The 19,390-nt window shown below is 44.6% G+C and overlaps 1 protein-coding gene across 1 annotated transcript; it reads right to left on the bottom strand.

Annotated features, from left to right (window-relative positions):
* Positions 1–651: 651 nt before the first annotated feature.
* slc7a8a (solute carrier family 7 member 8a) lies at positions 652–17,705 on the bottom strand. The gene is made up of 11 exons (XM_035149266.2): positions 16,930–17,705; positions 11,891–12,095; positions 9,227–9,378; positions 5,460–5,585; positions 4,534–4,687; positions 3,938–4,061; positions 3,606–3,709; positions 3,381–3,477; positions 3,140–3,289; positions 2,859–3,036; positions 652–2,681 (listed from the first exon to the last, which is right to left on the bottom strand). The coding sequence occupies exons 1-11, from the start codon at positions 17,060–17,062 to the stop codon at positions 2,524–2,526; spliced, it is 1,581 nt and encodes a 526-aa protein (XP_035005157.2). The 5' UTR covers positions 17,063–17,705; the 3' UTR covers positions 652–2,523.
* Between the last annotated feature and the right edge of the window lie 1,685 nt (positions 17,706–19,390).

The following is a 19,390-nucleotide window of genomic DNA, read 5'->3' as shown; positions in this document are numbered from 1 at the left end:
GTGTTGAACAAAGGAGACAGAGAATTCTCGCTCACATGTGTATATTTTTGAAATTCTTTTCACACAAACACACACACCACCAATATGTACATTTACAGTTTGAACACAGTATATAGACATGCGTTGGAGACGTATCTCGGTACGGTAAGTCGACTGCAAACGGCCTGAGGCAACGTTAATTACAGACCAGTGTGACCACACAATGATTTTGGATTAAACCCTTCTCCTCAGGCGTCGTGTGGTAGTGGGATGATGCATTGCTGAAGAGAGACAAAATACATATTGCCTGATACAACAGGAAACTTCATATTTCCTCCACTTTGAAGGACTGGTTTGGTCTGAATTAAAGCAAAACATGGACGTTGCAGCAAAAGAAAGTCCGACACGAGTCAAAGACTCCAGCACTGTTGTGATGCAGGATATGGCACAAAGTTGCAGCATTTGATTTCTGAGGTGGAGGCAGTTCCGGGCCTCATTTATGCACAGTCAGGGTCTGGCTAAGACTTGGAGTGAAATTTAGCAAATTGAATGTCCTCTCATTATTTAAAGCAGTACAGAATTTAATCACATTATCTCTCATGATTTGACAGTTGGATTCAGATAAAGACAGGGAGCATTTACTTAAATATAAATGAGGCCCTGAATTACAAATTCAAACATTAGTCAGTGGTTTTTATTTACTTAGACAAAAATACAGACTGTCATGAAATCTGTGCATACTGTAATTACACAATAACCGTACAGGCACAGAACACAATCATTGTAGTTGTAGAGACATCCGAGACACCCTGTTCCCCTCAATAGTTTAATAAGAGCAACCTTTACAGTACTGGCCAAACTTTAATGATACTTGTTGTAGTTAGTGAACGTCTGAGTGTGTTCGTCTGTTCTTCTGAGTGGATTAGGAGCACCAGTACAAACATTTAGCATGAACAGACTGGAGTACAAGAAGCGACGAGTCGGCTCTGTGGAGATTTGGCAGTGGCGATGCCCTGAGACACTAACAGTTTATAGAAAGACTGCAGACGTTAAGTTATATAATGTGTGAAAGAGTGTTGTTACAATAATATGCAGCGTAAGTATGGATACTCTAACCAGACGACAGACTGGGGTCAGTCCGGGGTGGCATGTTCAGTTCTTACTGGTGCCTGTGCTCACATGGCGGGACATGATCATTTCTAGTGAACTGCACCAATCAAAAAAATATTTTCTTTTTATGTAAAGCTCTTTTTTTTTCCTTATCTACACCCTAAATAAAGCACAAAATAATATCTAAACACATCTACGTGTTGAACTACAGAAATACTTGAAAGACAATCAATGCCTTTAAAAAAAAAAAAAAAAAACAGTTTTCACACGGGCATTCACATGTGTCGGTGTAGGGAATTGCACATAAACAATGCAAATGGTGGTGAAAGGTAATGTGAGTATCCTAGTCGCCTACGTCCTAAAGTGTTAATGGGTTAATTCTCTGCGTAGTGTCCATGCGAGACCTCGAAACTCCTTTTCTGTTGCTAAGCGTGAGGATTAACCACCTCTCTACAGTCAAAACTGCTACAATGGCACCCAAGTACAGAATACATCCTAATTAAGGCAATTAACAAGAATTGTGCATCGTTAACCTGCACACTTACCCACGCAAAACACAGATCCCACATCAGCCTTCTGGTGTACAAAGCTTTGCAGGTTCAAGAGTAAAAAATAGGCCCATTTGAATATGATGCTGAATTAAACAAAAAAAATAGAGAGAAATATCAACAAAACTAAAATTACCATATTAAAACTAAAATAACATCAGAGGCAAATGATATCGACAATTGTCACAATTACAAAAAAAAAGAAAGAAAAGAAGAGACATTTTGGAATCACAGTCACGTTAAAAAACAAACACAACAGCACTCGCGCCGACATTGAAATGATTTGATCTGGATCTTATTTTCTGCCTCGACGACCAGAATGCAGCTTTGGTGTGTTGAGCGGACGACGAAGCAAACTTTACAATGTGGCAACAAAAAAACAAAAAGAGAAATAAAGGTGTTTGCACAGGCGTCACAGTCTTTTTGATAGTAAAAAACAAAATAAATAAAAAATGTTGCTCTTACAGTAGGAGTGTGCAGAGTGTGTGGCGGGGAAGAGGGGGGGATGATGATGATGATGATGATGATGATGATGATGATGATTAAGAGTAAATTGTCTCAGCGTGTACTGAGAAGTTGGAAGGTGCTAACCTTTCTTTATTGCACTTTAAAAAGACCCAAGATAGAAAAGTTTGAGGTGATTCTAAAACATCTCACACAATATTTGGCAAAAGAAATGATCGATCAATACGCTTCTGAAAACCAAATAGGAAATCTTAAAGGCAATGTGTGTGTGTGTGTGTGTGGGGGGGGGCACAGGTGTCGATCAGTAAATCCACTACAAACTGGGATGTACTGCATGTTTGCATGTGTCTCTGTGTGAGTGTGCTCCCACATGTGCGTCTGTTTTTCACTTGTTTGCTTGCAGGGGGAGGCGGGGGGGATTCTAGCAGTCCGCTGACTTGTGGTTGTCGCCGTCGTCCTTGGACAGAGGAGACATGGCTTCCTTCATTTCCTCTCCGTCCTCTCCGCTGCTGCTGCTGCTGCTGGTGACGGCCGGATACACGACCACACAAAACTTCTGGCCCAGGTATGTCATCTTGTCTGGAAGGAAACGATAAAAAAAACGGTTTAGGACGGGGGCAGTAATGAGCTCTCAAGTAATAACAGCACGTGTGTGGGAAGAATTAGTTATCGCTTTGGATGTTAGACAGATGGATGGATAGATCAGATAGATGGATGGATGGATGGATGGATGGATGGAACTTGGTCATAACTTACCAACGAAGCGATTAAAGCACTGTGGCTTTTTGTCCCAGTAGACTCCCAGGAAATAGACGGGCACGCCGGTCAGCATGATGGCGAGGCCGATGCCGCACACCAAGGGCTCGGAGTAGAGGGAGAAGATGAGCAGGAAGGCCCAGAAGATGAGGTAAATGACCGGCCATATCAGGCTGATCTGGTGGACGGGAACAAAGTAACACGGTCAAATACAGAGTCAAATCTGACATTACACATCAATTACACCTGAATGCAAAATACTGTAAAGCACATGAACAGACCTTGATTGGCCGGTGCATGTCGGGCTGTGTGAAGCGCAGGACAATCTGCCCGGCAACTGTGACTCCATAGAAGAGGTAGTTGATGAAGCCCACGTAGTTGATGAGGGTGTACATGTCACTGGTGCACAGCATAAGTAGAGTGGACAGGCACTGGGGGGGTAAGAGGGGGTGGTTTAAGGTTTTTTTTCCAGTCCAGGTCACGTTATAAGAAGAGAGTGAGTCTGAAGGAGAAGATACTCACGGTGAAGAGCAGAGCAGGGATGGGAGTGCAGCGTTTCACGTGAATCATGGCCAGCAGACTGGGGAGGTGGCCCTCTCTGGCTCCGGCAAAGAACAACCTGTGAGAGTAGTGAGAAAAATCAAAGAATCACACTTACGATCGACAACCTGCTTATTACCTGAGGCTAAATCTGAGTTATTCTGTTCTCAGGAGGAAGAAACCCAGATTCTAAGATTGTCTACAAACCTTGAAGATGTAAAGAGGGAACCGTTGACTCCCCCGAAGGTGGAGAGAGCCACAGAAATGGGCATGATCCACGACATGACTCCCAGCAGCTTCTCACCAAACGTCTGCGATGGAGGACGAAGGTTAGAGGATGGATGAGACACTCGCTCATGCTGCTGATCTCAACCTGTTTTTTTATCATGTTCATCACCATAAAGCAACTAGTCCTGTATAAAAGATTGACTTGCATTGACCAACGGGGACCACTAGGGGTCAACAGAGTCTTTTTACTATCAGTGTGCGTTTGAATGAAATCGCCAGGACCACCCTGCATCACAATCACAGCCACTCACCACGGCAACGGCGTTTGAGGCGAGCAGCTCCTGAGGACTCATGGCCGTGACATAGGCGATGTTGGCAAAGACGTAAACGAAGGTCACGAGGGGGATGGAGATGAAGATGGCGCGGGGCAGGTTCCTGCAACGAGACAATTCAAAAAAAGAAAGAAAACTTGAGTTGACAGAATCTGGAGAGAAGGAGGGAAGGGTGGATTTGAAGCAGGAAATTAAAAGTGGTACTTTAGGTAGAGGTGTATTAACGGATACCAAAGTTATTAAAGAAAGGTAAGATTGTAAAAAAGATAGATATTGCGGAGGAAATTAAAAGACAAACCGTTTCATACACCGAGACATTAGTGGAGGTCAGAGGCCGGACAGGAGGAATGACAGTGAGGGTTTCTTTCATGCTAAGTTAAATAAATTTCAGAGAGCTTTAACAAAACGGATCAGGGATTAAACCGGGAGGCTTAGCCGGTATGCGACGGCTAATCACTGCAATGGCGACAAGCAGCTTTTAAACCCGCCATTTTCCAGTGGCAGTGACCCATTTAGTAGTTGTTTTCTGGACTCAATATTTCTTTATATGGACGAGGCAGAGCAAAGGGTCTTACACGTAGGGGTCCACCAGCTCCTCCGTGACGTAGTTGAGGAAGTTCCAGCCCCCGTAGGCGAAGGAGCCTTGTAGAAAGGCTAAGGCTATCAAACCCACGTCGTACTCCTGGAAGGGCTCGAAGGCGTTGGCTGGCTCCAACCAGTAGTAATCTCCTGCAGATCGTGTGAGAGAAGAGAATATATAATCCATTAAAACTCCATTATTGTGGTTTTCCTTAACGTGAATGACAGTGCCTGACTAAGAATGATGAACCCTCTGGTTTGGGGGGTAAACGGACGGATTTCCACTTGGCCGCCTGAGCGGAGTCCAGCTGATATGCATCATTTAATGCGATCAGTGTGTAAAAGAAGTTGCAAAAGTCGTTCTGCCAAATCCCTGTGAAGTGATTTCCACTGTGATCTCCTGTGACCGCAATTTCTATAAAAGATTTGACTTCACTGAGACGTTATCAAGTCCTCTGTTTGGGACTAAATGTCCAAATCATACGAGATCTTTAGAAATCTTTCCTTAAATCCCTTCAAGTAGGGAGCATGAAAATATGTCGACTCTGCTCTTTCACATATGAACCCAAATCTCCCGGTCGAATCAGCCTCTGGACTCTTCATTACCTTCAAACACAGAAATCCCTTCTTGTGTTATTACAGGGGCCTATAGTCATTGTGGCCCCTGAAATAACTGGCCCTCAGCCATGTTTGAATTGCAAACCCCCTACTGGCATGTGGATATTAGCGATGTGAGTTTTAACCCGAAAAAGGGGCCCGAGCAACTTGCTGACCCCGGTGGCGTCTGCAGGGAGTCTATACTGTCTGAGGACGTCCCCAGTGACCGCAGGAGTGTGTGTGTGTGTGTGTGTGTGTGTGTCTGTGGAATGCACCGTATAGACACATGCATTCATGGATGCACAGATGGCATGAGCCAGCTTACCCTTGCATATCTGCACGATGCCCATGATGATGATGAGGGCGAGGGCCAGCAGCTTGCCGGCGGTGAACATGTCCTGCACCCTGGTCGCCCATCTCACACTGGAGCAGTTCACCCACGTCAGCAACACTAAACAGACCAACAAAAAAATAAATAAACAATAAATAAAACACAATAAATACACATCAAATACATGGTTAGGTTTTCTTTTTTTTGGGGGCATTCAAATCCCAACACAGACAAAGTTAATGGATTTGATCTATACTGCTGGGTCCTGCAGGCCAGTGGGTTCAGGCCGACAGGGTGCCATTAGAAACGGGGCCCGTTTGACTGTGTGGGATTAAGATCATCACGTTAAATAACTCTGGAGCTGAGCTGCCACGGCAGGGAACAAACGGCAGATGCACATGAACAGACACGCGTGGCCCTTCTGCCCTGAGACAAACACGTAGTAGATGAAGGTTTTCAGACGCCGTGGAGGAGCTGACGGTGTTTTAAACTGAGCGAGTGGAAAAGTTAGGACTTAAACTGCCCGACAAACAAAGTTAATAACGGCAGCCAACAGGAAGAAGAGCTGCAGAGACAGCTTTCTCCACGAAAAAACAGGAAATGAAAGATTCTACACACACAATTCAGCTCATGACTTGATTTTTTGCACTGTATACACACGGGCGCAATAAACTCCCCCTGAATGACCCACTAAATACATCTGAAACCTCTTAATTCTTCAGTAAACAGAGTCGTTCTAGGAACCGCATGATCTTTTTTTGCGTCGAGTAAACACCTGAGGATACATTCTCCAAACCAGGGCGCCGCTCAGCTGTCGGTAAGCTGAGTATACAGAACAGGACGTGTTATGTGTGCGTGGACATTTGCTGAATCATGTGTGAGCCGGCTGGAAGATGTGACAGAGTTACGATCTCGTACTTGGCTCCTTATAGACGGACCCCGGGGACAAACCCACCCCTCCGTGTGTTTTTGAAACGATACACCTTGGAAAACCTTTTTCCGCCCTCCGGATTGAAATGAGCAGACTTATCTTCGGCGTCTGGTTTTTTGTTCGGTCTGGCTGCGGCTGGATTTGAAGGTCAATAAGTCATGTGATATCCCCGAGCGCTCTAATACTATATTCAGCACAGAAAAAGTCTGAACATCGGAGCAGATAAACACATACCGGAGCCCACAAACAACAAGGATGATCAGTGTGGAAGGGAAAAACAACCTCTCACCCACTCCCAACACATCTGCAAACAACCCCCCACACTCTGCAACAACTTGTTTTCCCCTGAAAGCTGCCTGACAACATCTGTCTAATTGACTCAAGATGAGGGGCGACATCACTCAGCCGGCTCAGCCAATCAAAAATCAGTTAAACTAAGGACAAACCAGAATCGAGCAGAGCCTGTCACAACTAATCACATTTTTGCTTCAAGACGCTGGTGGAAGTGGGTCAAGAGCGACAGGTAAATGTAGGTCAGAGACTCTAATCCAAACAAAAACACTGAAACTATTCAGAGCGGTGCCAAGGTTTACAATCCTTCTGCCAGAGAGGTTTTCACTCTGTTCGCTGACATGTATCTAAAAGAAAAACAGCAAAAGAAGAGCCGATAAACTGAGGACATTAACGTCTTTGGGGTGATCAATAAGTGGATCTTTATTCCTTTGAATTTCTATAATTCCAAAAAAAAATACAGTGACGACTGTGAGATTCGCCCCAGGGACGTGCTGAAGTGTGGATGTGTGAGTCGATGACAGCTCCAGTTCCTCCAGTTCTACCAGCTTGCTTGTACCAATTTGCTACTGAGCGCTCAACTGTTTGGGGATTTCTCTACGTCATGACATTTAAATCAAAATGAAAACGTTAAAACCATCTAATAAAGAGTGGGTGGCTCCTCGCTTCATTTTCAAATCTATGCAGAAACCAAACCCTGAAACAGAGACGTCCCCTATGTCCTCAGACAAGGCTGCTTCATCCCCTCTGTCCCAAACACGCACTTTAACGACAGAAGTGTTGGACATTCCTGTAGCAGTGGTTTGCAGTTTGCAGACATTAAAGAAGTTTTCCCTGTCACTTCTAAACGGGCAAAACTCATTCAGCTGTGATTTAAAAGAGAATAAAGGAGTTTTTGTTCCATTACAGTCGCACCAATTAGGCCTCAGCTCCCACAGGAAGACAGCGGTAATGGAAGAGAGGGGTGTTTATTTGACAGGTCAGTTTGGGGCATTCGCGGGGACCAGTCGCATTTCATAACCAACCACAAGAATTGCTTCACAGTGATGCGACAACACACACACGGGGACAATAAGCACACTCTTCCTCCGCAGCCAGGCCCGTCTCTCTTTCCGTCTGAAGGCCGCCTGCGGTATTTGACCGGTGAGTGTGAACTTCGCCGTAAGGATTAAAATCCTTCACCGTCAGCGGCAAACACATCCATTTGTTTTGACACGTTTCCTCCGCTCTAGCTGCTTCTGCCACCTCTTTCAAGAAAATATTTGTCCAGAGACGGTTGAAACTGGATGAACCGAGTCCTGTAATTCAATCTGGGACTGCTTTTAATAACTTGCGTGTTACTAACAGCTTTTCGATGATGAAACCAGCAGATTGAAGCTGCTGCAGCAAAACATCAGATCTGCTGTGTGCAGTATCTGAGACACTTTTTCCATTTTGTCCTGACTGACTTGTAACTGTCAGCACAGATTCTCTCTTATTATAGCTGAGGTCTACTGGCAGTTGTTCAACAACATCGTGTCTCAACAAGCAGCCTCAGAGAACCTTTGGGTCCCTTCTCCATATTTCTTGAGGCTATTCCTGTTCCTTCAGTGCCGCCTGATCAGAACTGAATCTGCGAGGAGACGCAGCTTTTGCTCGTTTCACCAAAGACAAAAGTGGTTTTAAATTGCAAAATGTTTTATCATATGAGATGTTTCATTTCCAAGTGCAACCATTCCCCCTGTCCGTTTGTTGGCTTGTTTGTTTGTGAACAGGATTACGCAAAACCTACAGGATGGATTTATAAGAAACTTGGCAGAAAGATGGAACAGGGATCAAGAAACAACTCATTAAATTCCGGGGTGAATCTGGATAAAGGAGCCGGATCTAGGAAACTTTTAAGATATTTCTCTTTTACCAATTATGTATCTTGATTAAAATAACCACATAGTTAGAGATCTTACATCTGAGTGGTGTGTTTTTCCCTGTGTCATCATCTATATATAACCCTTAGAGAGATATCTGCTGCTTTACTGTGAAACTATAGATCGTTGAACTTCTTTAGGCATCTTAAAAAATACGAAAGTAAAAATAATCTGAGGATTGGATGAGCTGTTCTCAATTTACAGACATATACAACCTGTGAAAAGGATTCAATTACTCCTTAAATGCCACTTTCTTTCCATTTCATTCTATTGCGTCATTGTGTCAGGACACTGAGGTGAAACTGCTGACAAAGCATGTGAAGAATGTCCCTTTAGGGAAATACAGCTGAAGTGAACACTGCTGACTTGACAAAAGTGAGACGGAACAGAGAAGAAGCTCTTGTCGATGCAAGGTGCAAATGTTAAAGATTGTGCTAAATCCCCATAATACAAATTCCTGTCATGATTATAACCTCTCAGGTTTCATTCAAGACCTGTAAGGTATATTCAAATATAATTTTTGCACTTGGTAATAACTTCATTAGTAAACCATGTTCTTGAAGTGAGTTTAAATATGTTTGCAGATTATATTTGAGTTGCTCGATGTTCTGGTTGATGCGTCACGTGTTACTCACGGAGGCAGACGGCAGCCAGCAGACGCAGGCCACTCTCCGGGGGGAAGCAGGTGGGGAACAGCGGCTGCAGGACGTAGTTGGAGAAGGTCAGTGCGATCACAGCCTGGTTGGTCGGGTAGATGACCAGCACGGCGATCCACAGACGCAAGAACCTGGAGCATAAAAAGAACAAAAAGGTTAGCAGGAGGAGGTGAGAGGTTGGGAGCAAGGGGAGGCAGGGGAGAAACCGCAGGGGGTCAGGATCAGACGCGGTGTGTAGGAGAAGCAACAGGTCCGAATAAACAGGGGGAACACATCACAGAGGTACATACACCATATACATCCTTCCTTCACAGATTCCCATTCAAAGCAGGGTATTATTAGTCGAGGGAGACAAATGCTGGGCCCCTATTGCATTAGCTATACAGCCAAATCTAATATAACGATAATCAATTAATCATATAAGTCATTTAAAAAATTTAAATCCCAAATATATGCTTGTTCCAGTCTCTTTAATGGGCAGATTTGATGCTTTTATTTCATGGTTTTGGACTTTTAGACAGACTGATTTTAAAAACATTCCATAGTTTGCCCTATTTTTGACCTGTGCAGCTGTTAGCATCTGTTTTTCCCTCCGTCATTTTGCAGAGGGAGGTGTCGGTGCAGAAGAGACGCAGCAGCAGAGACGGAGGGAGATGGGATAGAGCTGAGTGCAGCAGAGGAGCCCAGGGCCTGTTTCCCCCAGAATTCTCCGAAAGCTTAGAGAGGGATCATTACACCTGACTGCGTTAACAGGATTGTGTCTCGCTGGAATGTGTGTGTGTGCGTGTGTGCGTGTGTGAGTGTGTGAGTGTGTGTGTGTGTGTGTGTGTGTGTGTGTGTGTGTTAAGTGTACATATTAACACCCAAAAGTTCAAACGCAGACCGATTGTGACTGAAACCTCTACCTAGACATTATTGTGTTTTTTTTTTTACTTTGACAGCTCTCAATTTCAAAATAAAATGCACTATTGTTCTACATATTTAGTTTTATTTATTAAACTATGGATTAATCTAACTAAGAGTCCAAGTAAAGTCATTACTAGCTAAATGCAGGATTGCATGGATTATTTTCGTGATGAATAATTGATTAATCAGTGAGAAAATGGGAAAATTACACATCTTAAGTTTCAAAAGCCCCAATTAATATATTCAAATAGTTTGGGTTTCGAGTGAGTCATATAAAACAAGACTCTCTTGAAACTAGAAAACCAGCAAACGTTTGTTCTACTTCTAAAAACCTGAGTAAAGGACCTTTGATACTTCATATCCCGCTTTCACAAACCTACCGTCGTCTCTAAACATAGCAAAGAGCCCCTGTACTTGAAACGCCGTCCAATCAAGTCGTCCTTGAGAGTACAACTTTACGAGAGCTTCCGCTTTTCTGCGAATCCAGCCTTCGTCCAGCTGCGGCGAGGTGATGTAAGTATTTCCGTCGCGGCAGGTTATTGACTTACGCGCACATGGAAATACGCATACACGGGGGATAAAGGCAACGGGACGGCAAAAAAACAAACACCCCTTGAACACGGTTTATTTATCCTCGACAGCGGGCACAGGGAAGCGGTGACACTTCAAACTGAGCATCCGAACTACAAAGTCCCTGGAGGTACAAGTACATTGATGTGTATTGATAGCTACGGTACAAAGGGACAAAAACAATCATTGGCTGTTTTGTCTGGTGGAATTCCTCTCCCAAAACACCCTGTTTATAACCCTGTGATAGTTTGAAAAAACAATCTGTGTTTACAGTCTGGGCAAAGGCAGAGTGTGTGTGAAATCGACGCCAACAAACGATATTGTTTTGCTCGGAAATTAAACTAGCGTGGTTCCCAAGCATTGACTGCGAGCGGCGTTACACCGTAGAGCCGTCCATTTATGGATGGACGGAAGGTGGATGTAGGTTGAAGGTCATTTTTAGACGAGAACCCCCCCACGTTAACGTCCCTAATCTGTAAGTTACCGCTTGTGAAACGTCTTTCGTCTGTGGGATCATCGAACAAATGAGTCTTTTGGCTCAATATCTCTTTACTTTTTATCTACAAGCTGGAGACCCCCCGCTTTGGATCAAGATGTCTGACCCGCATCAGAAAGCTCATCCACCGGGATAAAGAGAGGAAGACATGTTGGAATGCTCACCTAAATCCTTGTCAAATTTAATTTAATTGTGTGGGAGGCCCCTACGTCTTGAAAACTGGGTAATTCACTCACCAGACTGTACTTTTGACCTCTAGCGTTTAGGAACGTGTTTTTCTTGAACAAATATAAAGCACAAAATATTGAACTCATACGAAATATTAAACATCTCCCCTTCTATCGCGTATTTTAAAGAAAGTTGTCACATTTTTAAGTTCGCTCTTCTCTCGCAGTTCACAATTTAAAATCAAATCATGTTTTGCAAAAGTATTCTTGAAGTGATGACAGAGAACTAGATCAGGTGGAAACCCCAGAGAAACCCACCTACTCCAAAAAAAAAAAAACCCCTGCTTCCTTCTTGTTGAATCAATATGTCATGTCCTGTGATGTAGTGAGACTCGAATCACACCCTTAAGGCTCATGTGTAAAAACACCTGAACTCCCCCGTTCGCGTGTTTCCACCCACACGCTGACCACATCCACCTCTGTGAATGTGTGGTGTTTGCTCACCCAGCCAGGCCTCCGAAGATGTCCTTCACGTAGGAGTAGTCTCCTCCCGACTTGGGGATGGTGACGCCCAGCTCGGCGTAGCACAGCGCCCCGATGGCGGTGATGACTCCGGTGATGATCCAGACGATCAGGGCCACGCCCACGGAGCTGGCGTTCTCCAGCACGCCCTTCGGACTGACGAAGATACCCGAGCCGATAATGTTACCTGGTGGAGGGAGGACAGAGAGGAGTCAGGTTACAGCACAAACTGAAAAGGAGATCGGTTTAGACGTCGCAGGAAGTATGACTAGTTCTGGATGAGTCATATCTGAGAAAATAACGTCTGAAATACACGGGAATTTATTAGGCAAAGAATCAAATATGTGCTATCCAGTAGCATCATGGGAAGTCTGGTATCTAGGATCTAATATCTTGAAGCTTAGGGAATAAAAACCAGTTGATCTCCGCATCAATTGAGCCAATTGTGACCATTATTTTGAAAACGGTCCCTGGCAAGACCCAGAACTTAGGTGCAAACTGAATTGCTGAACAACCCCTTTATCAGCAGTCACTCTCATTTTCCTTCAGTGGGTTTTAAAGGTTATCAAGACGCTTTTCCAGTTACAGGACCATGTTTTTGTGTATTTTCAACACGAGAGAGGACTGTGTCGACGGGAAACAGCTGGAAAAAGAGAAAACCGGACAGGAAAAAAGAAAAATGAGAGAGAGAGAGAGAGAGAGAGAGAGAGAGAGAGAGAGAGAAGTGAACGGGGTTGGAAGAGTGATGAAGCAGGCATAGTGGGAACCTGCAAACTGCTGACTTGGCAAAGAGTTATGAGGAGATGGAGCAAAACAGAAAGCGGGTGAAGGAGTTCAAAGAGGGATGTGGATGCAGAAGTGAGGCGAGGGTGGTGGTGGTAGGGGGGGGGGGTGGATAATAATGCCCTGACATACTCAATGAGCGTCAGAGCTCCTGGCAGTTTACACAGGAGCTGAGAGACCGAGGGTCGGGTTCAGGTCCGACATGAAAGGAGCCGCTGCTCTGACAAAGCGGAGGTCATCAGTGCGCTTGAACTCGGCGGCGGGTGATAAAGGAAAAGGCATCGGGGTCAAAGGCTGAAGGTTTTGAATCGTAACGGGCTGATTGGATGACAAGTGGAGTTTTACAGTACAAAAGTCAAAGGTGTGAATGATACCGGAGAGTGAAAAGCATTTGTACATCTGCAAATCATTTGTAGCTGCAGTTAAAATACGACAAAGGCCAATAAATAATTTCTCTCTGTATATGTCCCCACTCTATAAGTCGCCAGTATATAGTCAGGCTGCTTTTACATACAAGCGTAGAAGTGCTGATATAATGGGTCACAAATTACATTTAAAATGCAACTAATGGAGAAGAAAAATGATTTCTCGGTTAAACTGCTGACGACTCGTGTTCATACTGAGGCCACAACCAGACACTGCTTCATTTTTAAGAATCGATAAGCTAAAAATAATGGGAACCACTGAATCAAACCTCTATGAATGCATCGTAAAGCTCAGCAGATTTCAACTCAAGCAAAACCATGTGCTCGACTGCGGCTTGACACATGCAAACATGTTCAACTTTAACAGACTCCACATGCGTGCAAGGGCAGCTGCTCACTTATGTAACTCCTGCTGCAGGTAAAAGGTAAAAATGTGACAAACAAACCATCCCCATTTTTATGGTCAGGTCCATGTCGAAGGTCAGGCCCTGACCTTTGACATCTCAGCACTTGTTGCTCTTGCCAAGTCGCCGTTGAGCGTCTGCAGAATAACGTTTTAGGACGTTTTCAAAGGCAGGTAAAGGTGAACATGCTGTGGGGAAATGCTGGGTGTGTCCCTGAGTTGACTTTTTACACGAGGTTGTTTTTTAAAGGGAGCGAACAAATGTGCACGCTTGCATGTGTGAGACACTAATGCTGACTTAGGTGGAATCTCGATGTTTCCTGTTCTTGCAGTTGTTTTTTTACATCCTTTTGTCTCCAACCAGGCCAGAGGGGAACATCTTTTTTTTTTTTTAAATGTGCTGTTGCTGTATTGGCTCTTGATCCTGATCTGAGAACTTAAAGAAGCAGAGGATAAAAAAGTCTGAACGTCCAGTGTGTCCCCGTCTGTTTCACGTTTCCAAGCTAAATCTCTCTTTTTACAGCCTCTCACAGGATACTGTGATATCGTCCATTGTTGCTGGATTGTCTCACAGAGGAAGAGGCTCGGTCTCAGACATGCTCCCTGAGCACATTTCTGTTCCTCTGGGACTTTGTTTGATGTGACAGCAACAGGCTCCACTTCAGACTCTTATGGGGGATGTGATCTTTTATAGGATTTGCATTATAAATGTATTCATACTTTTATAGTAGCATTCGTGTGGCATTTTTGTCTTATTTGTCTAAATGTAAATCATCATTTACCCACATTTTCTACATTATTCTCCTCCTGACTAACGACTGAATGTCACCACTCGACGAAACGCCAGCTGTGAATATTACCAAGCATGTGGGTGTTTGTTCAGCGTTATGATAAAACCCTAATCTGCCTGTATAAAGCCCTGTAAGAACAGTTCTTATGTTTCCTGTCTGTGTTAATAAATCCCTGTTCAAACAGCCACCGAGCCAAGTCTCGCAAACAGGCTTGAGTACATACATGTGTGAAATTCTCCCATTAACAAGAGGCCAAATCACAAATTCTGATAACGAACTCAAAGCGCCTTTGCATTTTGGATCTAAACAATAAAATCATTTAATCTGCTAGTTAAGGATTTAGGCTTTGCAGCGTAATTCAATTTTACAAGAGGCTACGATTGATGTGAATTGTGGCAATTCTATTACAAAACACACAGCTTGGAGTCCAGCTCAGACGGAGCTTAGCTAATAAAACAGCATTATCAGGGCGGGGACTTCTTCCACGTGGCCAAAAGTTCACTTCTAATTCTGATTCCTGGCTTTGCACATTTCTGATTCTTTGTGTGTGTGTGTGCGTGCGCGATAAATGCATGAACCTCACAATAGCCAACGAAGCTGTTTGATGTGCTCGGGCCCATTTCGTGGAAACCCAGCGGGGCATGTTCGCTGCGAAGGGATCAGACGAGTCACCTGAGCTCACGTCTCCCTCGCACATGACAATGTGAGCTGAACGAGCACGAATGAATGACTTGGTCAAGGACACAATCCCCCGAGCCAAGAACAGTCTGGTGACTAAACGTCAAAGTGCACGGACTCTGGACGGCCATAAAAAAATCTAACTTGTGTATTGATAGTCAGTAGACAATGGGGTGTGATGTATTTCATCATGATGCACTGAAGGGTGGAGTGGAAGCATGCACAGGGGTCGCTGGTTTTAAGAGGCTTCTTATAGATCTGTCAGCATTTGCAAGGATAAGAGAACAAGATAACTGCCCCGGAAAAGGTGTAAAAACATCCATAAAAATGTGCATGAACTGCAGCAGAGCAGGAATGAGGCCTTCACAGTGCAACCTCAAGGACTCCACCTTGAGAAGGAACAAGGTCTTCTCAACAACATTTCACAGACAGGGTTGTTCTTCACCTCTCACTCTCACTCTCTTTCTCTCTCTTTCTTTTAGCCTCTTTTAGTCTCTCTCCTCCCTCACGCAACAAACCCACTTGGGAATCCCCCACAAGAGTGGAGTGAGTCATTCCCTCCACGCTCCTCATCCTGTGAAGGTCAACGGTAAGAGCACAACCTGTGGCAGGTTTCACCTCTGTGTGGATTTATCAGGTGTGTGATGGTGTTACATCTCAACGTGCTGGTATTGACTGGACACTGTATTTATCCTTTTAAACCCAATTATTACATAGTTAAGTGCAAGTGTTAAGTTTCAGTACTTTGATTATTAGGGACAGGTTGTCTGTGTTGTTTCATTTGAGTTTAACTCATCCGATCGACTTCAAACTTGGCGGGTAAAAAGGGAAAGAAAGTAAAAAGTTGGAACTAGACCGAATACCAGAGCAGTGCAGCACCTGGACAATTTACTTGAAAAGGGGAAAAACTAATTAATAACTTCACAAACTGCTGTGGCTCATGTGTCTTTTAAAGAGTCACTCGATGACTTCAGTGCTATTTAGTTTCAGTAATTCCACGAAGCTGACAGACCTGCAGGGGACAGATTAAAGAGACAAGCTTCTGAACTGCTGCAGCAGATGCAAAAATATCCTGGTTTCAAACTCCACAATCACTGCAGCCCACATTACCCACAATGCAAATCAATGTGAGCCCCTTGTGACATCACTAGGGTCTATTTTAGCAGACTACCTCCCCCTTTAAAGTTGTATTTCTCCATCCAAGTCACCAAAGATCAGGACCACACCGAATGAGACTAAAAACTTTTCTAACTCTGAATCCTCTGAGCATCAGAGACGAGCGAGGGCGGTGACATCATCAGCGCTGGCCGGGTGACAGGGAGTTGATGAAAGCTTCACTGATAATGAGAAATGTTGCAAGACAGCCTGACTATATGGCTTCGAGCCATCTCGGATTATAAAACTGAATGGTGCCATTTTATATATCTGAAACGTGCCTTTCATGCCTGTTCACTTTGGACCTTCTACTGTCTGTGGAAGTGTTGCAGCTGCAGGAGAATCACTCACTGGTTGTTAAAATACAACATCCCACAACAACCGCACTCATATTCATCATAAACTCTGACTAAATGGATTCTGACCTCTTGTAATTATCAATCTGGTTAATTTAACTGATTTGAATGTGTTTATTTAAAATAAATATTTTAGACTTAAAAAATAGGTCCAATACACTTATATCTTGATTTTCGATAACTGTATTTTCTGCAACCACTCGACATAACAAAATGTAGTGAGATAAACATAAAGAGTGTAATTAAATGAGTAGAGGAAACTGATCCCAGTGCAGTTTCAGTGACTGCTTGGATGAGTCTCACACTGGAACACAGGTGGTGGAACAGTTTGTTTCCCCACCTTATTTGGTCATTGTCACTCTCACACGTTAACACATGTAAAAGCTGAAGTGTTACAGGGTTAACAAGACAAATGATGACTGTCACTTACCAACAATGATGCCACAGGCGCTCACAAGCCCGATTTCCTTCTTGAGCGCGACGCCTCCTTCGGACGAGGTGTCTCCGGCAGCATCCTTGGCGGAGCCCGCCGTGCTACTGCGTTGTCTGGGGCCGTCCGTCATTGTAGTGGCTGTGATGGTCAAACCGCTTTGAGGCGATGTTTTAAAGTCTTCTTCTTACACCTCACGGCACCTGACGCCGCGCCCCCCCACCCCGTGCGCTCGAGTGTCTCCTCCGTGCGTAAAAGCCGCGTCCACCGCTAAACGTGCGGGTGATGCAACCTGTCAGCAACCTGTGCCCGTGGAGGTTTTATGTGGAGTATCCTGTTCTCACGGAGCCGGACTTGCGTCTTCAAGGTCACAGCTGAAGAAACAGCTCGTATCTGGTGCCCGGTGTCACAGGTGGTGCTACAGGTCACGGTCTACACACGCGCGTCAAGTCCTGTCGTGGAGCCAAACGCGCATATTCCAGTTGTCCCTGCTTCAAAACTGACGCAAAGGGAAGAGCTCAGTCCTGCGCTTTGCCTCCGAAGTGAACAACAAAAACAAAGAGTTTCAAACAGCCCTCAGTGTTTCCTCGTTCCAGGTGCGAGCTGAGGAGACAGAGACATCCTCTCTGCGCGCCACCGCAAGCTGCTCCAGTCCCGTGGCGAGCGAATAAAAAAAACAGGATGCAGTCTCCTCAAGTCGCTCAGCACCGGTGCCTAACAAAGCCGACCTGCGTTCAGCTGGAACAACAGAGGCTGCTTTAGAGTAAATACACATCTTCTGCCTTCATATGAGTACAGTAGCGCCGCCCCTCTCTGCGCTCACCCCGCCCACCCAAAGCCTGGGTTTGTTTTTCCTCCCTGGACCCTCCCATCATGTACACCCCCAATGCCATCCCACCCCTCAACCATCAGCTGTTCCTTCTGAATTCACTCCTGCTGCTGCTGCTGCTGCTGCTGCACCTTCCTCATGGAGGAGGACAAACCTGTCGCCCCCTGCAGACTTGGCAGCTCTGGCGTGGAGGGAAAGACGAAGCCTCCACTGACATGCCTTCTTCTCTGTTCCTCTCCGCCACTTCCTCTCACCGCCACCGCCCCATACTCTCCCTCATTCACACTTTATTATTCAACATTCAGCAGAGTCTAAATTTAGCCAGACTCTCTAGTCACTCTGCACACTGCAAGGCAGCCGGTGTGTGTTTCTGTCCCGTACGACTGTGTTCACATGGCATATAGGACAGAGAGACTCTTTATGCAGAAGCCAGGCTGCTATAGTAGAAGGTTTTTACCCCTTAAAAGGCTCCATCAAGCTCAAAAGGTGAAAAGGAGGATAGATCTGGTTTTGAAGCTTGATTAGGGGAAACAATTCTGCCTATAGAGTCTCTCTGTCTTATATAATGTAGCTTTAGAGCTCATCATGAATCCCTCTCAGAAGGTAAAGCAGACAATTGTACCACCCATCACCAAAGTGGAGCTCACACACGCCACAGGAAGCTAATGTTTTATTCGCCTGCCCGCACACACACACTGGCTCACCACTACATTTGTGGATATGTGACTGGGCCATTTGGGCCATATTCACCACATTTAACACGTGCCTCACTTTGGGCTCACATCCAATTTGTGCGTGGCCCACATCCGTATGCCATCTGGGACACGGCTCCACCAAGGCCCCAACAGAGCCCTTCGATTCAATCAAGCTGCAACAAATATCACAGATATCAGTCCTCTAAATACGCCTGACTTTTATTCATCAAGATGCATGAATTATTTCCTGGTGGGAAACCTCCTATCTCACATATACATCCACCCTCCAAGTTTCATGGGAATTTGTTCTGTTATTTATTGTGTAATCTTGCTCACAAACCAAACAACGAAGAGACGGACAGGGGTTGAAAACATGGTAAAAAAAAAGCTGCATCTAATAAAAGGGTTATTGGCCAAATAGTGGAAACAGTAGCAGGAGCATCTCCAATATTCCAGCTTGAAGAACGAGTCGTCTGTCGAATGTCCCGATCTCACTGTGGTTCAACAGCGTCAGAAAGTAAATGTTTGCTCACTGCTGAAGATTCTCCTTCAAATAGCAATGTTTGCTCAGATGTCTCTTATCTCCCTGGTGTGTGTGTGTGTGTGTGTGTGTGTGTGTGTGTGTGTGTGTGTGTGTTTGGGCGTACGTTCCATGCTGTGGCAAAGACACACAAACCAACACATGCACACGTTTGTTTGATTCATAAATGACATGATGCAATCGTCAGAACTTCCCTAGATAGCTCCAGTGTCAGAAAGCATTTCCCTTCATATCGTATGTTGTGAAAAAGGAATGTTTTCATGTTTTCTTTTGCACGGATCAGAACATTTTCTCTGATTTCCCAGAGAATAATAAATGGATCTTCATTAAAATAAAACGCTGCCCTTAGAGTAATGTGTTTTTTTTTTTTAACAACCTATCTTTCTTATGCAATGT

Source organism: Hippoglossus stenolepis, chromosome 23 (assembly GCF_022539355.2).
Source record: "Hippoglossus stenolepis isolate QCI-W04-F060 chromosome 23, HSTE1.2, whole genome shotgun sequence".
Taxonomy (NCBI): Eukaryota; Metazoa; Chordata; class Actinopteri; order Pleuronectiformes; family Pleuronectidae; genus Hippoglossus; species Hippoglossus stenolepis.
The sequence above is the reverse complement of the archived record's forward strand: the minus strand, read 5'-3'. Positions and strand labels throughout refer to the sequence as shown.